Below are 16,091 nucleotides of genomic sequence, written 5' to 3' on the forward strand. Positions count from 1 at the left end.
TGAACTATCCCTATAAAGGTTTTTTTTCTCATTAAAAACGTTTTACCCCTATAGAAATGTGTAGTACTTTTGAAAAGTATGTTAAAAATCATGTAACCTCACATGAGATAACTATTGTTAACCTACAATAGAAAACATATTGAAAGTTCTGTTGAAATGACTGGACCTTTCCCCCCTCTTCATGTCTTGACATATACACGTCAGTGAACAGACTTGAATATGTCTTAAAGGAAGTTGCTTAGAAATGTATACATACAATAAAGTTACCAATATTAATATATATGTTCTGTGAATGTATTTTAAGTGTAAAATGAATCCATAAAATAAAAGCAGAAGAATAATCTCTGTGACAAAAATACTGTAAACTCACTCCGGCCCCCCTTTAAAACATAGCATAGTGACCTGACCCAGGTAGCAAAACGTTTGGGGACCCCTGGTCTAAATACAGTATATATCCAATGCATAACTTGTGATAATATCTAAATAATTAGGTTTGTTACAGTGGTGGCTTACAGAGATCAGCCAGTGCATGGAGCATTGAAGCCATCTACTGGCCATAGCTGTCATTTCATGTAATTGTTATATGTCATTGTCAATTTGCTGAAATGAAGGTTTTATTTTAAGTGTAGTCTTAAGTGTTTTTACTGTACTGAAAATAGTGTTATTACATTTCTTTAAAATAAATTGGGGTTACACATTTGATATATCGGGTCAAATTGACCCCAACAGATGGAACGGGGTTCTCTATTTATAATTGTACAAGGATTAATTTATGTTGACACACATGGTTTACGTCTAGTGGCTATACTTTTGAAACAGTGAATATTTTAACATTTACGGTTTGGCCCCATTCTCTTCTATAGTAAGTGCCTCACTCCAACTCTGATTTTTATTTTATTGTTTTAAGAAAAGGTGAAGCAAGATTAAATAACTTTTTTGTGGTAATCAATATTATGAAACCTGGCATATTCTTTTAATCATGGCTGACTGTGAATAGTGCATATCTACAATGGCATCAGTAACTAAAAACAACTGCCATCAACAGCAGCCATGCCTTTATGTGTCAATACAAGTCCAAGATGACTGTATTTTTTGTTCATGCTGCACTGATATAGCAGAGTGCACATTTAACGCCCATGGTCGCTCATGTGAGCCGCATACGTAAGGAACTTTGGAATGTGTCAATATGTTTAAACATGCATACTTTTGCTTTGGATAAATTGTTTAGATTGTAAAGTGCTTTGTGTGTGACGAAGGTGTTTCATGAGTAAAACACTCTTAATGTGTGTTTGAATGGTATGTGTATGTGTCAACATCTGAGTGTTTCTTGATGCAGCTGCAAGTACGCGTTTTGGTAGTCTGAGGCATGTGTGTGCCATCGGAGCTGAAATGAAGTGGTGTTCTGTGTCTCTGTCATCACTGGCACTCTGTCTCGACACATCCACATGCACATTCACACACATGATGTCCTTGCTTAGCCTCAACATATGCACAAACACCCTGAGCTGTTTAACATGGTACACAAATAAAACAAATTCTTATGAACATTTTTATCTCCAGGGGAAAATTGAATTGCTCAGATGGTGCTCTTTCATAGCTCAGCTTTGAGTTTCAACTCAAAGTCCCAAGGAGAACACAAAGTTTCAAAAGTATAGCCACAAGATATAAACATTATACCTCTTAACATTATTTTAATGTGATAAAATTGCTTACTAGTCGTATTTGTGTAAAGTTAAATGCAACATAACACCTTTGTTGTCTTGACGACATAATTCAGAATACCCTGTTATTTGGTAGCATTGTAACACTGGTCAATTCACAATTTTATCACACTAAAATGATGGCAACAGTTATTGTTTACATCTTTGCTTAAATTAGAAACAAGTGTGTGGAGCCACACACTTGCAGACCATCACTGGGAGTCCTGGCTAATATATTTAATGTGTTGTGTCTGCTATCTGAGTTCCACATCAGTTAGTCATGCAGCAGTTAAACCTGATCCTAAGGCATGGATAGGTGACTTGTCGCCTGAGATCGGCTCATCTCGTGCAGCTTGTCTGGCCTGGAAAGCAAAGATGACCAAGAGCCAGTTAAGTGAGATGGATTTCCAGCAGTTCTAAGTCTGTTTGTCATCTGAGTTTTGTCACATGAGAGGAAGGAGGGAATAGAGAGAGAGAGGGAGAGAGAGATGGAGACATATAAGTATTTGCTCAGGCCCTTAAGACTGAAAGAAAATAAAACTCTCTTTTAAGATGTTCCTCTGTGGTGGTTTAAAAACCGAAGCAGGGTTGGATGACTATAACTTTGAAAACAGAAGGAAAAGGAGGGAAAAAGAGGGAGTTAAACAGAATGGTGAAGAGTGATGGAGAATAGCTTGAACTCCAGAGAGAGAGAGAGAGAGAGAGAGAAAGAAAGAGAGGGAGGGAGAGCAGGATAAGTTGGGGGAAAGTTAGTGGCCCAGTGGGGATTTCTTCTGGAGTTCAATCTCTTAGGCTGGGGAAGGGAGGGAGGAGGGAGGAACTTTGGTCAGCACTATGAAGTTGGATTAAATGTCCAAGTCAACTCTTTTTTTTTTTTTTCTTTTTTTTTTTCACCCTCAGACTTCACGGAACAGTTTCTAACAAAAGATTTTCAGCAGGAGAGAAGAAACTGCAGAGTTAGTGGCTTTAGAGATACTCTCTGTCTCTGAATGGCAATATGTCAGACTAGGTGACATTTACATTGCATTAACATTTGTATTTAATTATTTAGTATGCACATTTATCCAAAGTGAATTACATATGAGCAAAAATGCAAGTACTTTATCATACAGAAGCCAGAGAAGTTCAAAAGCTACAGCAGAAGTTTAACTGCGGAAAAAAGATGACAAAAAGTGTGTTTGGGAACTAAGGAAAAGTCTTTGTTGATCAGGATAATTTTGCATACATCATTCTAACATAATAATGCAAGAAAGAAATTAATAAATAAATTTTTTCTTTCTGTTTTTCTATGATAAAGCCAGACACTGTAACTTTTAACATCCTTTTAAAGATTCATGGATAATTAGGACTTTTAAGTTTTGCTCCTTCACCTTGGAATAAAGAGTAGATTAGACTTCACAGCTTCCTCCTTCCACCATTGTACTTTTTGATCTCTTCTTTAGTTTGTTCTTTTGTCACTATCTTCCTTTATGACACAACAATTACATGAAGAACCTCAGCGTCACAATTGATGTACTTTACTGTCTGCTCAAACAAAAGGGCTATTAAAGTGCTCTCTCTCAGACTCCCCCACTCATTTTCTCCTCTCCCTCTCCTTCTTTTTCTCTCTTCCTCTCTCTATCTTCCTTTCTGTGTCTGTGAGGGTCACCTAAAGAAAATAAATGAGAACCATAACAAAGTCAAGAGCCACAAGATCAATAAACAGCCTAATGAATACCATTTTCAGCGCAAGCCCCGACGTGCACAGAGAAGGACTCTTTGTTTCTTCGCAAGTGCAAAAAAAGAACGGGAGGTTTTGGAAAATGAAAAGCAGAATGTTTGTGAGTATATTTGGAAGGGAGGGCACTGTGTTTATAGAAAACCCAACCAGCAACACAGATTGACAGGAAATGGTGTCTTTTCTTAGACGGCTGGGCTGTACCACTACTAGCAAGCTGGCGGGGGTGGGGAAGAGGGTGAAGATGGATGAGGCACGGCCGAAGCACAGACACCTCTGTTGCTCCTGGCATTGTGTTCAGCTGTTTGCTTGACTTGAACCCTGGTATGGCTCCATCCACTTCCCAGCTGTTCACTCATTGAAAGCCATTGGCACTGACACTGGCAGAGCTATTTATTTCATAGGGCTTTTTTTACAGGTCATGTAGTCCTGATTGCCTGTGTGGGGCAGAGGTATATGTATGTTGTACTTTGGAGATTGAGGACTTAATTTAGGGCTGGAATGGAATTGGGCAACTGGGGTTGTGTAGGATACTGGCAAGAGGACATGTTGAATTAGCTGATTATTTGTGAGCCACTTGGTACAATCTAGTACTGGCATGGCAAGCCCAAGAAACATATGTCAGAGTAGAATACACTGCAAATTAATGCACGGCCACGAGGGATAGAAATATATAAAAAGCACTGTGTTAAAGTGTGTAATTTCTATGCCACTATTGTGGCCAAATAGAATTTCAAAAATAATGGAATAATGGAACATAGTTTAAACACGTTTACTCAACACTCCCCTCATCTGCCATTGGTCATAGAAACAAATAGTTCTGCCCTAAACTCAACGTCATCGGTTAAGTCAATCAGTACGTTTACATGCATGGTTGGGTAATTCTCATGAAACCTGTCAAGAAAATGACCTGGTGCTATTTTACTCAAATCAAAAGAGCAAAAAATACAAATATGTTTAGCATGTAGAAAATGAAGCCAAATTTTAGGGCCCTTTTCATATTTTTTACATTGTGACATTTATTTCTTGACAGTTATGCCTATTTTACACACCCACTCCACACTGCAACACGAAGATGGCCATTGTGATGTTCTCATTACATGAAGTATTTAAAAAGTAAAGTATTTTTACATCATAGTAGAGCTCTTTTAGTACTGCCTTTCATTTTCACTGTTTGTATTTTTTGAAAATCAATGTGATACAGTAAAAAGATTACTGTTATGGTAATGAGAACCATCATTGAAAACTGAAAAATGCATTTTGGTAATAAGAATTGACCCTTCGCTAAGCCTGCCTTAAAAGTGCTTTCTGACCAATCCTATCTTAGCAACTGTTGCTGTGCCGACATTACTCTGACGGGCATTTGCTATTTTCCAATGACAGCCTTTGGAAGACATTTGTGTTTGAGTACTTCAAAGCGGGATTTTATAAAAATAAAATAAAATAAAAAAAAAAACGTTGTTGCGGGGTCATTTGTAATAGTGACACAAGATACCCAGAGAGGATACCCGCAGTGTTTATCATTCTTTTTTTAATATTTTTTTTTATTATACTGTATATTTTAATAAATCTGGTGAAGAGCATGTTATGGACTAAACTGTGTCAACCATCATTCCCAAATGAACATACAATGATCAGCCACAGTATTAAAACCACCTGCCTAATATTGTGTAGGTCCCCCTTGTTCCACGAAAACAGCGCCAACCCACATCTCAGAATAGCATTCTGAGATTATATTCTTCTCACCACAATTGTACAGAGTGGTTATCTGAGTTACCATAGACTTTGTCAGTTAAAACCAGTCTAGCCATTCTCTGTTGACCTCTCTCATCAACAAGGCATTTCTGTCCACAGAACTGCCCCTCACTGGATGTTTTTTGTTTTTGACACCATTATGAGTAAATTCTAGAGACTGTTGTATGTGAAAATCCCAGGAGATCAGCAGTTATATAAATACAAAAACCAGCCCATCTGGCACCAACAATGATCCACGCTCCATGATCCATGATTAGCTAACCAGCCAATCGTGTGACAGCAGTGCATAAAATCATGCATATATGGGTCAAGAGCTTCAGTTAACGTTCACATCAACCATCAGAATGGGGAAAAATGTGATTCAGTGATTTGGACCGTGGCATGATTGTTGGTGCCAGACGGGCTGGTTTGAGTATTTCTGTAACTGATGATCCCCTGGGATTTTCACATACAACAGTCTCTAGAATTTACTCAGAATGGTGCCAAAAACAAAAAATATCCAGTGAGCAGCAGTTCTTCAGATGGAAACGCCTTGTTGATGAGAGAGGTCAACCGAGAATGTCAAGACAGGTTCAAACTGACAAAGTCTACATTAACTCAGAGAACCGCTTTGTACAATTGTGGTGAGAAGAATATAATCTCAGAATGCTATTCTAAGATGCGGTTGGCGCTGTTTTGCTGGCACGAGAGGGACCTACACAATATTAGGCAGGTGGTGTAAATGTGGTGGCTGATCGGTGTATAAAATCAGCAATGACACCTACATTTGCTCCAAGGTAAATTAAAGCTAATAACTGAACATTCATTTTTTTAATGTATTGATTTAATTCATAGTAAAAGCATTTAATTCATAGTAAACATTTCACGGCATCAAAATGAGTAATCGCTATTAAATGAAGATTTTATATTTTCAAGTGACAATTTGTTTCAAGTAATAATCATTTGCCTTGATTCTGATTCACAATCTCCACAGTTTTTAATCAAATTACTGTGAAATGTAAGAATTTATTTTACAAAACACATAAATATGCATTACAATGTCACCCTTCATAGCAGCCCACGTAAAAATATGATCCATTCCGTTTATGAGAATATTTTGCCAAAAATTCCGCAATCTCCCATTCATTCCAATGGGGGAGTTCTGCAGCGCTTGTCAGAGCATGCAACCGTAATCTAGGTAGGCGGAGCTTAGCAAAGGGTCAATTTTGGTGTAAAATGTGTTTATGTGTTTTCCTTAAACAATTTGAATCATCCTAAATGTAGGCTTCATTCTTTATTACAAAATATAATTGTATTTCTTATTTTTTATTTGTTTAGGTTAACAATGACATGAACATTTACTTGACAGATTCTTGAGAATTGAGCTCAAGGTCAAGGTTTTATGACATATATTTTTAAGTTAAGGACATCTGTTAGTTTAGGAAGTGTTTAATACACATCACATGTCAGCTTTGGCTTTCGGGATATCGCACAACACAGAGGCCAGTTGTGGTCTGATTAACATGTTGCTGGACGAAGCTGAGCTACAATCACATTATCTAGGTCTGTTAGTCAGACTTTGCAAAATCACACTGGTACGATTTCAATGGGACTACAGCATTTACATGACATTTTATTGTTTTAGTCTGATTGAAATGTAACTTTTAAAGTACATGTTAATGTACTCATTGCTGCTATTTCGGGCTGGTTGGGATCCTCAAATAAACAGAGCGTTTTTTTGCTTAGTTTCTTTTGGTTATTGCGCAACAGATCCACAGTGGTTATACTATGGTGAATTCAAATTATGAATGGCTTACCTATGCATACTGTATATAAAATCACACACATTTACCTCACATTTTAGGGCCTAAGTTGAATCAGATGTTCAGAGTTTTACTCCATTGGAAATTGTTTAGACACATTTCTAATTAAAGTTTTCTCAGCTGAACAATCACATTGCGCAGACTGTACTCCCATCCTTCACAGCCTCATTTTCATTTGTGTCAAATTAAATATGTGGTCTACCCTGACTAAGGCCCATGGGAAGGCAATCGAATTCATCATTTCTATGTTGTGAGTCTGAAGGCGAGCCATGACATTCCATTCCGCGTTCATCTTCCTGTTGGTCTCCTGCTTGGCGTCCTCTAGTGCTTGGATTCTCCCTGCAAACTAAATAAAAGTTCTTCTTTTAAAAGGCTCTATGAGAGCCAGAGGGGGCTTTGAATATTTGCCACATACTTAATGAGGTAGAGACAGCAGTGGCCATCAGTCATTTACTCTGTTTTTGTGGAGACAAAGGAGAGAATTTTGCCCTGGCATCTGCTGCTTGCACAATGCTCTCTCTCTCTCTCTCTCTCTCTCTCTCTCTCTGTTGCTCGCTCTCTCTGTGGACTTTAATGTGGTTATGATTAGAGACGGGGCTGAGGGACAGGTTTGGATTTGGGGGTGGGAGTGTCTCAAATTTACTGCAGGGAAAAAAGGGGGAGGTGCAGAGTCAGAAAAAGAGAAAGAGAGATAGAGTGTTTGTGTATAGTGGATGCTGAAATATGAATCACAAAAGAGACAAAAAGAGGCCAGCAAGAATCAAATAAAAGTTTGTCCTCTAACCAGATCAGGCCTGGCAAGCTTACACACAAACACACACACAAGCACTGTGGCCCCTCCCTGTGGCCCTCACTCTTTCTCTCCACCCCCTCTCTCTATCTTACCTCCCCTTGATTACTCTCTCTCTCTCTCTCTCTCTCTCTCTCTCTCTGTCTCTCTCCACCCACCTCTGTGTGTGCAAGGCAGTTGGTTTGCTCCAGTGTGTCTGAGAGCCGGGAGTGCTATGTGGGGCTGTTATTTAGGTCTGTTACAGCACACTAGGAACAGCTCACCCTGAGTACAGAGTCGCAGCCTAGCCAGCCAGCAACCAGCGCGTCAGTTTAGACAGCGAGGGAAAGAGAAACAAGCAGCGGGATAGAGCGACAGAGGGACGGAGGGAAAAACATAGAGAGGAAACCCTTACAAGAGCAAAACAGCAGGATTAGGCAGCACGTATATCCCGAGTACAGGAATTCCAGTGAGGGATTTAGTGCTGTCGTAGCTGCGGGTGTTGTTATTGTTTTGTTTTGTTTTGTTTTTTGCGACGTGACACGAGCCAGTACAGAATCTAATAGGGAACGGGACAGAGGGAAAGTAGGTGACTGCATACAGAATCGCTTTTAGTTGGAGGTGGGTGAGTGACGCACTATGTTCGACTGTATGGAGGCACTGGGCATGGGTCCCCGCCAACTCTATGATGTCACTAACCGGGGTGCCTGTATGCTTCGGAAGGCGAGCCCCTTCTATGCCGGACTGGACCCTTTCACTTGGACGGGGACGGCCAGCATACGTTGTAAGTCTTTGCATCTCTATCTATCTGTCACTCTGTCATGCCACTACCTAAACAGGACTGCAGGAAAAGGACCCTTCGTGCCAAACTAACCATAAGTTAGAGCACTCAAGCTGCTACTGTGCATCCATCAAGCTCTGTTTGTGTATTTTAGAGATGGAGAGATAGACTGTGTGAGAGAGAGATAGTGCTGTTTGATTTGATTGTTTTCCACAATTGTCGCAAAAGAGTCTGGTTTCACCAACAGTGTGGGTAACCTGATTTTTGACCTTGTCAGTTGATGAAAAGTTAAACAGAAAGGAAGTAATGCGAGAGGGAGAGATGAAAGAGAGAGTGTGTTTGAGAAACACTGAGAGAGAGAGAGAGAGAGAGAGAGAGAGAGGTGGGTGGGGGGGGAACCTGACACTGTGCTATAATTTCAATCATGCAGATTGCATTTGTCTTCGTCACTTCACAATTGTGCCTGACAGCTCTGGTATCCCGGCATGCCTGACCAAGGCTCAGCCCACACAACAGCATCAAACAAGCGTAAATGTGTGTAGGATAAAAAGGGAAGGACATTTTTTAAGTATGTGTCACAGATAGAACACTCAAATTTGGAAACATAGGAAACTCAATGAGATAGACATAAAGAGTGACATAAATTGTCAAGAAATGACACCAGTATATTGAGTGGAACGTTCAGGATTAAGTCAAATCTGTGAAGTAAGCTTGAAAGTTGGAGAGCTCCATTTCATCTCAACATTGCAATCATTTTATTTTTCCTTCCTCTGTTCCAGACTGTAGACAGCCTTTGGCTCTAAAAACAACCCAGCTTTGACACATATAAAACTGGGGTCCATTTTCATAGGCGACAGGGGTAACTGGACTGTGTGTGAGAGAGTACATGTGGTGTATTTTAGGCCATGTCCACACTAAATTTGAAATAATTTGAAAACGCATTGATTTCGATAGATTTACACCTCTCATCCAGAAGCCACTGAAGTCTTTTGAACTTTCAAAAATGCTCTCCAATACCACATACTTTGGAAAACGGTGACGTTAGGAAACAGAGTTTTCAAACGAAAACAAATTAGTGTGGATGTGGCCTGAGAAAAGTATCCAGTTCATAAACATTGATGTTAGCCTTTCTGAGCCTCAAGCTTTTTCTAAAATGCACACCACTGTTTTCCATTTGTATTTGTCGAAACTTCTGCTTTTTGTTCCCTCTTCTCTGCCTCTGAGGGCGAGTCATCCGTCTTCATTAATCGTGAAGACACCAACGTTTCAGTGGCTGTCAGCCACACTGGGTTCTCTTTAATGAAGACAGATGCCCTGTCTGAGCTCGACCCAGAGGGGAGGGGAGGGTAGGGGGGCCAGGGCCATAATGCCTCTTCTCCTCAGCTAGGGCCCTGACGATAACAAGATGAAATCTGTTTATTTAATCAGTCATGTCTCACCAACGCCACACAAGCACACACTCAGGAACCACATTGGAAATCGAGTCCTCCGATGCGCCGCGGCTTCTCAAGTTCCGTTCCTTCCTGGATCCAGGAAATGGGCGAGATTGAGTGGCAATCGCACAGATCCCGCTGCCCTCAGGGAAGAGCTGGAGCGGTGTATGGTTACAGCCCTCTGTGCCCAGTAACCTCTGTAAACATGGCTGGCCTATCCAACTGCAGGATCGCCGGGATTCCATACACTCAGAGCAGTTGCTCCTCATTGTCCTCTTCAAACAAATGAATCAATGTTTTAGCCCAATATCACATTAGAGACAGGTGGGTAAACTTCATTGGCCATTCATTGGATGCATATTCATTCATTTACTACAGCCCTGAATTGTGTTGTCTCCAAATTGTAGTTATTGGGAGACATGCAGTGCCCATGTGAGCACCATGGCTTAAAGAAACGTTCTAGGTTCAATATAAATTAAGCTCAATCCACAGTGTTTACAGCATAATGTTGATTACCACAAAAAGTAATTTCATTTTTAGAAAAAAAAGAGTAAAAATTGCAGTAACAGTAAAGGTCCCAGCACACTTACCGAGAAGTTCTTTGTTCTTCGTTCAGAGGTAAAAAGAAGTTTTAAACAGCTGAGCAGCAACATACTGTTTGCGAACATTCAGAGACTGGCCATGCTGCTGGGGGAGGTGTTTAGAGGAACATTTACATATAAGGACACTCAAGAATACATGTAAAACATATGACACTAATACGAAATTAAAATGTGTGATCAATGACTTCATGCCTCATTCTATGAGTAGAATTCCCACAAGATCAGTAAAAGAAGCTGTTTTAGCTACTCAACATGATTTAAAGTATTATATGCATTAGATATGTACTTTGATATGTGCTGGTTACTTTCTGAATTCATGGATTTAATGCGCTTATACGCAGACATATGCCCCGATTACACACTGATACTACATATCTTACTTTGTGCAGATATCTTATGTTGCAGAAGGCACATGAGTTAAGCAACATATAAAACAAAAGAGTGAATGTGCACTTAAAAGTATTTGTAGCATGTATATTCCTTTTAAACACAATAATGACACTGAGTTTGCACCAGCTCGCTAATAATTCATGTTGACTGATCTTAACTGATGGAACAGGAATTAACTGTCGGCCTCAAAGTAGATTGAGCTCCAGGCCACATCTACCGATGATGTGGACCATTGGCAGTAAGTATGTGTTAAGCAGTCGGTACGAAATTTTCCCAAAGTTTCAACCTGGTGCGCTGTTACGAACAACCGAAACAACCCCAAAAGCCCTTTTTGGCCAGATTTTGTTCTAAATGATTTCACAGTCACACCCATTTGTTCTTCAATTTCAAAGGGAGTGTGCAGGGGCCTTAAGGCACTTAGAATGGAAGTAAATGGTTTCCAGGCCATAAACATTCAAATAAACACTGTCAAAAGTATAGCCACAAAACACTAGGTGTGTTTACATGATTTTAATGTGCCATGATTACACCATTTCAGCCCTTTTAAACCTTTGCAATCTATAGTATGGATGTTTTGTTCTCTTAAAGACTTCTGTAAGTGGGTTTTATGTGGTGGATAGCATTTCGATTTATTTCGCTTTGTGTTTGTTTTCACTACAGAGTGCTTGTGCTTCGTATTTGTTTTTAACACAGAAATGTGCCACTCTGTTGTTTTGGAATGGCATCTGTGGAAACTTGAACCACACAGTAAACCAAGCTGACAATGAAGGGTCATTGCTTGCATTGCTACTGCACCATTCTCTACCCCCTGCTGCCTGTTAGAGGTGAAGAGCAAGAGAATCTCAGTTCACTGTCAGTGTGGCCAGCCTTTCCTTTTTTTATGTTCTTTAGTTCAAGACCTTTGCAGGTTTTTTAATTCAATGTCAGTGGTTAAGGAGAGGCTATGCATGGACTAATGTCGGCTCTCATGCCAATATGTGCTGCTCTGTTCCATCTCTGAAAGAAAAGAGCAGTGAAAAAGCTTTTTTTATTGTGTCATACTTTGAAGAGAGACTGTATTGAGCCATACAATAAAAGGAAGTGGGCTGGTGATTTAGTAATCTATAAGCTAGAAAGATAGCATCACATTTCTGTTCAGAGTTTCTCTTTTTATGTGCTAGTTTATCTCTTAAAAGGATTTTCTGTCATTTACTCACCCTCCTGTCGTTCAAAAACTGTATGCCTTTTATTATTTGATCTATGGTGACCGGGGCTAACATTCTGCCAAACCCTTTTGTGTTCCACTTTATAAAAAAGTCATACAGGTTTGGAAAAACATGATGACCTAATTTTCATTTTTGGGCAAACTATCCCTTCAAATTTCTCACACTGTTCTTCTAGGAGGTATAGTCATCAACCACAATACAATATGTTTTCTTGAGAGGTGTACAACATTTTGGGGCTTTTATTTAGTATCGGATGATGGGCTTTCGTTCTAGCTCTCTTAAAAGTGGACTGTTTTTAAGGTTCATGTGTAGAATCTCGGATCGTCTTCCTGTCCTGATCTCCCAAGCTCATACACACACTCCATTGTTTTTTTTCTGCAAACTATGCTGTCCACATCAGAGACTGATAAGGTCTCTGAAACAGAGCTGTGCATGAAAGACAGGGAAATGAGGGCTTCCTGTGTCCGTTGTCACACGCAGCCTCTCATTTTTTGTTTTAATGGAAGTCTTTTAATTATTTCATTATAATTACAAAAGATTCAATTAAAAGATTAGAGTGCCCGAGGAGGCAGGAGAATAAAAAACGATACTTGGTCGATTTGATGGTTGGGTGTGTGTGTGTGTGTGTGTGTGTGTGTGTGTGTGTGTGTGTGTGTGTGTGTGTGTGTGTGTGTGCTGGAGGAAATGGTATTCATATTTATTTCCAACTGTAGAGATTTTCTGTTGTTGGTATAAAAACAGCTATAAATAGTGTTTCTACATAGCATGTGATAAGTGCCGTTATTTACTTGGCTTGCTTTATTCAATCCTGCACTTGTTTCAGAAGCATTTTAGACCATGCACAAGCATTAATATGAACCATTCTCTGTTTTGCACTATAAAGAAATATCACTTCTGATGTGTTTTTGCCATCAGTGGTGTTGTGAGGTCCTTATATAAAAACTCTAAATATTCTGGATTGCAAGTGCATGTGGTGTTGTTTATTTATGTGACTTTATATACTGTAGATAGATATTTGGTGTGAGATATACATTGTCCTGTATGAACTGTTATTTGTCATGTACAAATATAATTGTGTTTTATAAACCATGATCTTTCAGATATAAAGTGTTTTTCTGTGCAGTCATTCCAATAGCTGGGTGATTCTCACTAAATCTGTCAAGACAATGAGATTTTTTATTCTAAAATCAAAAGAAACAAATATGAATTTATATTTTAAATAAAGAAAAAGAAGGCTGTTTTTAGGGCCATTAAGATGTTTTATATTGTGAGTTTATTTTCATGACTGTTACGCATATTTTAACCCTCAATTCTTAATAACGCAATGTGGAAAAAGATACACATTATGATATTTTCCTTCGCAATATAAAAACTAAATTATATATTGTTTAAATTATATATCATTTATCATGCAGTAGTACTCCCTTGGTACTGCCTTTCATTTTTATTGATTTTACTAATTAGAAAAATAATTCTGTTATGGTAATGAGAATCATCATTTAAAACAATGTCCAGATGTATATGGTAATGAGAATTGGGGTGTAAAATATGCTTATGTGCCCTGAAAATAATGCCAGAATGCAAAAAATCTTAATGGTCTTCATTCATTTTCTTGACAGGTTTCGTGAGAAAAACCCATCTATAGTAGCAGCTTTTGAGTCTATTGCAACTTCACAGCAACACCCACTTTCATCTGCATCTGTGAATTATGTGTGTAGTGATGGGTCGTTCGTGAACGAGTCGGCTCTTGTAGGTGAACGTTGGGAGCCGGCTCGCACTGAATATATTTATAAAAATATAAACAAAATTAAGATATGAATAATCAAAAGATTTAAATTAATAGAATGAGCTAATTCAAAGAATGAAAAAGAAATTAAATGAAATGTGCACACACATTCGTTCTGACTGTCTGCTCAGACTAACAGCCTCACCTGTTGTTCCTGTCAATCAGACACGCAGTGTCAATCAATGAACCAAAGATGCATGGGGAGGGCAGAGCCAACTTATTATATCTTGTTCAGATTGTATTCGTTTTGAATGGTTAGATTTATATGCACTTTTTTATATACATTAAAAAAGTTATACTTTAAATGCAAATGTTTAATAGCATTCTTTTTCATAACAAACCAATGCATTTTTAAATACATTGTGGTTAAGGACAAGTATGTCTTTAAGTATGATTTAATAATAAAAAAATTGAACACCAATTATAGTCAAACTATCGCAAACTGTTTGACTATAAAAAATACAAACCTTTTTTTTTTTAAGCCTCACTGAAATGAGCCGGAATGCCCATCACTAATAGAGTGTTACTATGATTTAAAGGTAGAGCAGTAGCTGTTGTGAAGATGGCTGTTGAACCCTGTTTAAGCCCTGACAAGGCCACTCATTTTCCACTGTGTGCCGCTTGAATCCATTTGCTGCTGTAAGAGCAGTTTATAATATCTTAGCAGGGTCAAAGAACCGTAAATAAGACAGATACGCCTTTCATAGAACAGCAACGATGACTGTTTTGCGCTTGCAGGACAAACTCATTGGCCCTTCCAAATGTACCCAAGTTCAATTCAGGAAGTGTTGCTAATTAGCTGTTTTTCCAGCTCACTTTCATGGGTCTCTGAGAGACAAACGAGGCCAAGCATCAGGGGTTTGAAACTCTGGGTAAGACTCAATGGCTGTCATAGTTTGGCCATCACCTCCCTTTTGTCCAGTGATTTAGTGGTTGTTTACTGAGAGCTCCAGTGCCTGGTTGGCAGTTTCTCACTGGGGGCGAGGCGTTGGCAGGATCTGTGTAAGTCTGAAACCATGTGTGAGCTCAGTGTGAGGGAGAAGTTCTGCTACCAGTGTGTTATTGACTGACAGCTTGGCTCCATTGTTGCTAGCGCTCACTGTTTTGTGGAGAGGTGAACCGAAATATAGCACAAGCCGCCCTGCTCTACTCTGCAGTGGAAACCAGCAGTCAGTCAATCATTCATTTTATCTAAAATGAGAATCAGATTGGGCTACTAGCACTGTTGATGAAGATATGCTTCTTAGAAGAAACAACATAGTCTTACGGCAACATGTAATAATTTTCATGAGATGGTGAAATTGTAAGATATCGTGTGACTTGGTTCTTATGAAAATTTGTGACTTTCCTTCCTATAGAGATCAATCAATCAACAAAAACAATTTCAATTCGATACAATACAGGCAACAAATTTTAGCTAGTCTCCTATCCAACACTTAGTTTTAAGAACGAAACTTCAGTGGGGGCCTGGGTAGCTCAGAGAGTAAAGATGCTGACTACCACCCCTGGAGTTGCGAGTTTGAATCCAGTGCATGCTGTGTGACTCCAGCCAGGTCTCCTAAGCCACCAAATTGACCCGGTTGCTAGGGAGGGTAGAGTCACATTGGTAACCTCCTGGTGGAGCTATAATGTGGTTCTTGCTCTCAGTGGGACACGTGGTGAGTTGTGCGTGTATGCCACAGGGAATAGCGTGAAGCCTCCACACGCGCTGTCTCCGCGGTAACACGCTCAACAAGCCACGTGATAAGATGTGCGGATTTACTGAGATTTGCCCTCCGGTATTGAGTCACTATGTCACCACGAGGACCTAGAGCGCATTGGGAATTGGGCATTCCAAATTGGGGAGAAAGGTGGAGAAATAAATAAACTAACTGCACAATTTATTACAATTTCGCCATCTCGCACTAATTATTACAACTTGTCATGAGATCAGATTGGAAGACATTGGTTCAGGTAGTATGTTCGTTTGCAAACATTGAGATTGCCTCCTATGCAAGTTTTAATATTGAACATTATCTCAATGCTTAGCTTAAGCTGAAAATGATAATGAGATGATATGGACATTATTGCTGTAGCACCTACAAGGTACTGAAAATGCTTTCAGGCTGTTTATATCAATGATTTCATGTCACAAATGTTGTTGTAGCTCTG

General features: G+C 39.3%; 1 protein-coding gene across 3 annotated transcripts in view; it reads left to right on the forward strand.

Moving 5' to 3' along the window:
* LOC127628514 (retinoic acid receptor gamma-A-like) overlaps window positions 1–16,091 on the forward strand; it is a 68,405-nt gene that overhangs the window by 31,251 nt on the left and 21,063 nt on the right. Inside the window, exon 1 of one of the 3 annotated variants that reach the window (XM_052105307.1) lies at window positions 7,946–8,527. The exons of the other annotated variants lie outside the window; for them this stretch is intronic. Within the exon in view, the coding sequence (XP_051961267.1) occupies window positions 8,383–8,527 (145 nt within the window). The 5' untranslated portion in view covers window positions 7,946–8,382. Of the gene's footprint in view, window positions 1–7,945; window positions 8,528–16,091 lie in introns of those variants that run through there. 3 annotated transcript variants of the gene reach the window in all.

Source organism: Xyrauchen texanus, chromosome 35, assembly GCF_025860055.1.
Source record: "Xyrauchen texanus isolate HMW12.3.18 chromosome 35, RBS_HiC_50CHRs, whole genome shotgun sequence".
NCBI lineage: Eukaryota > Metazoa > Chordata > Actinopteri > Cypriniformes > Catostomidae > Xyrauchen > Xyrauchen texanus.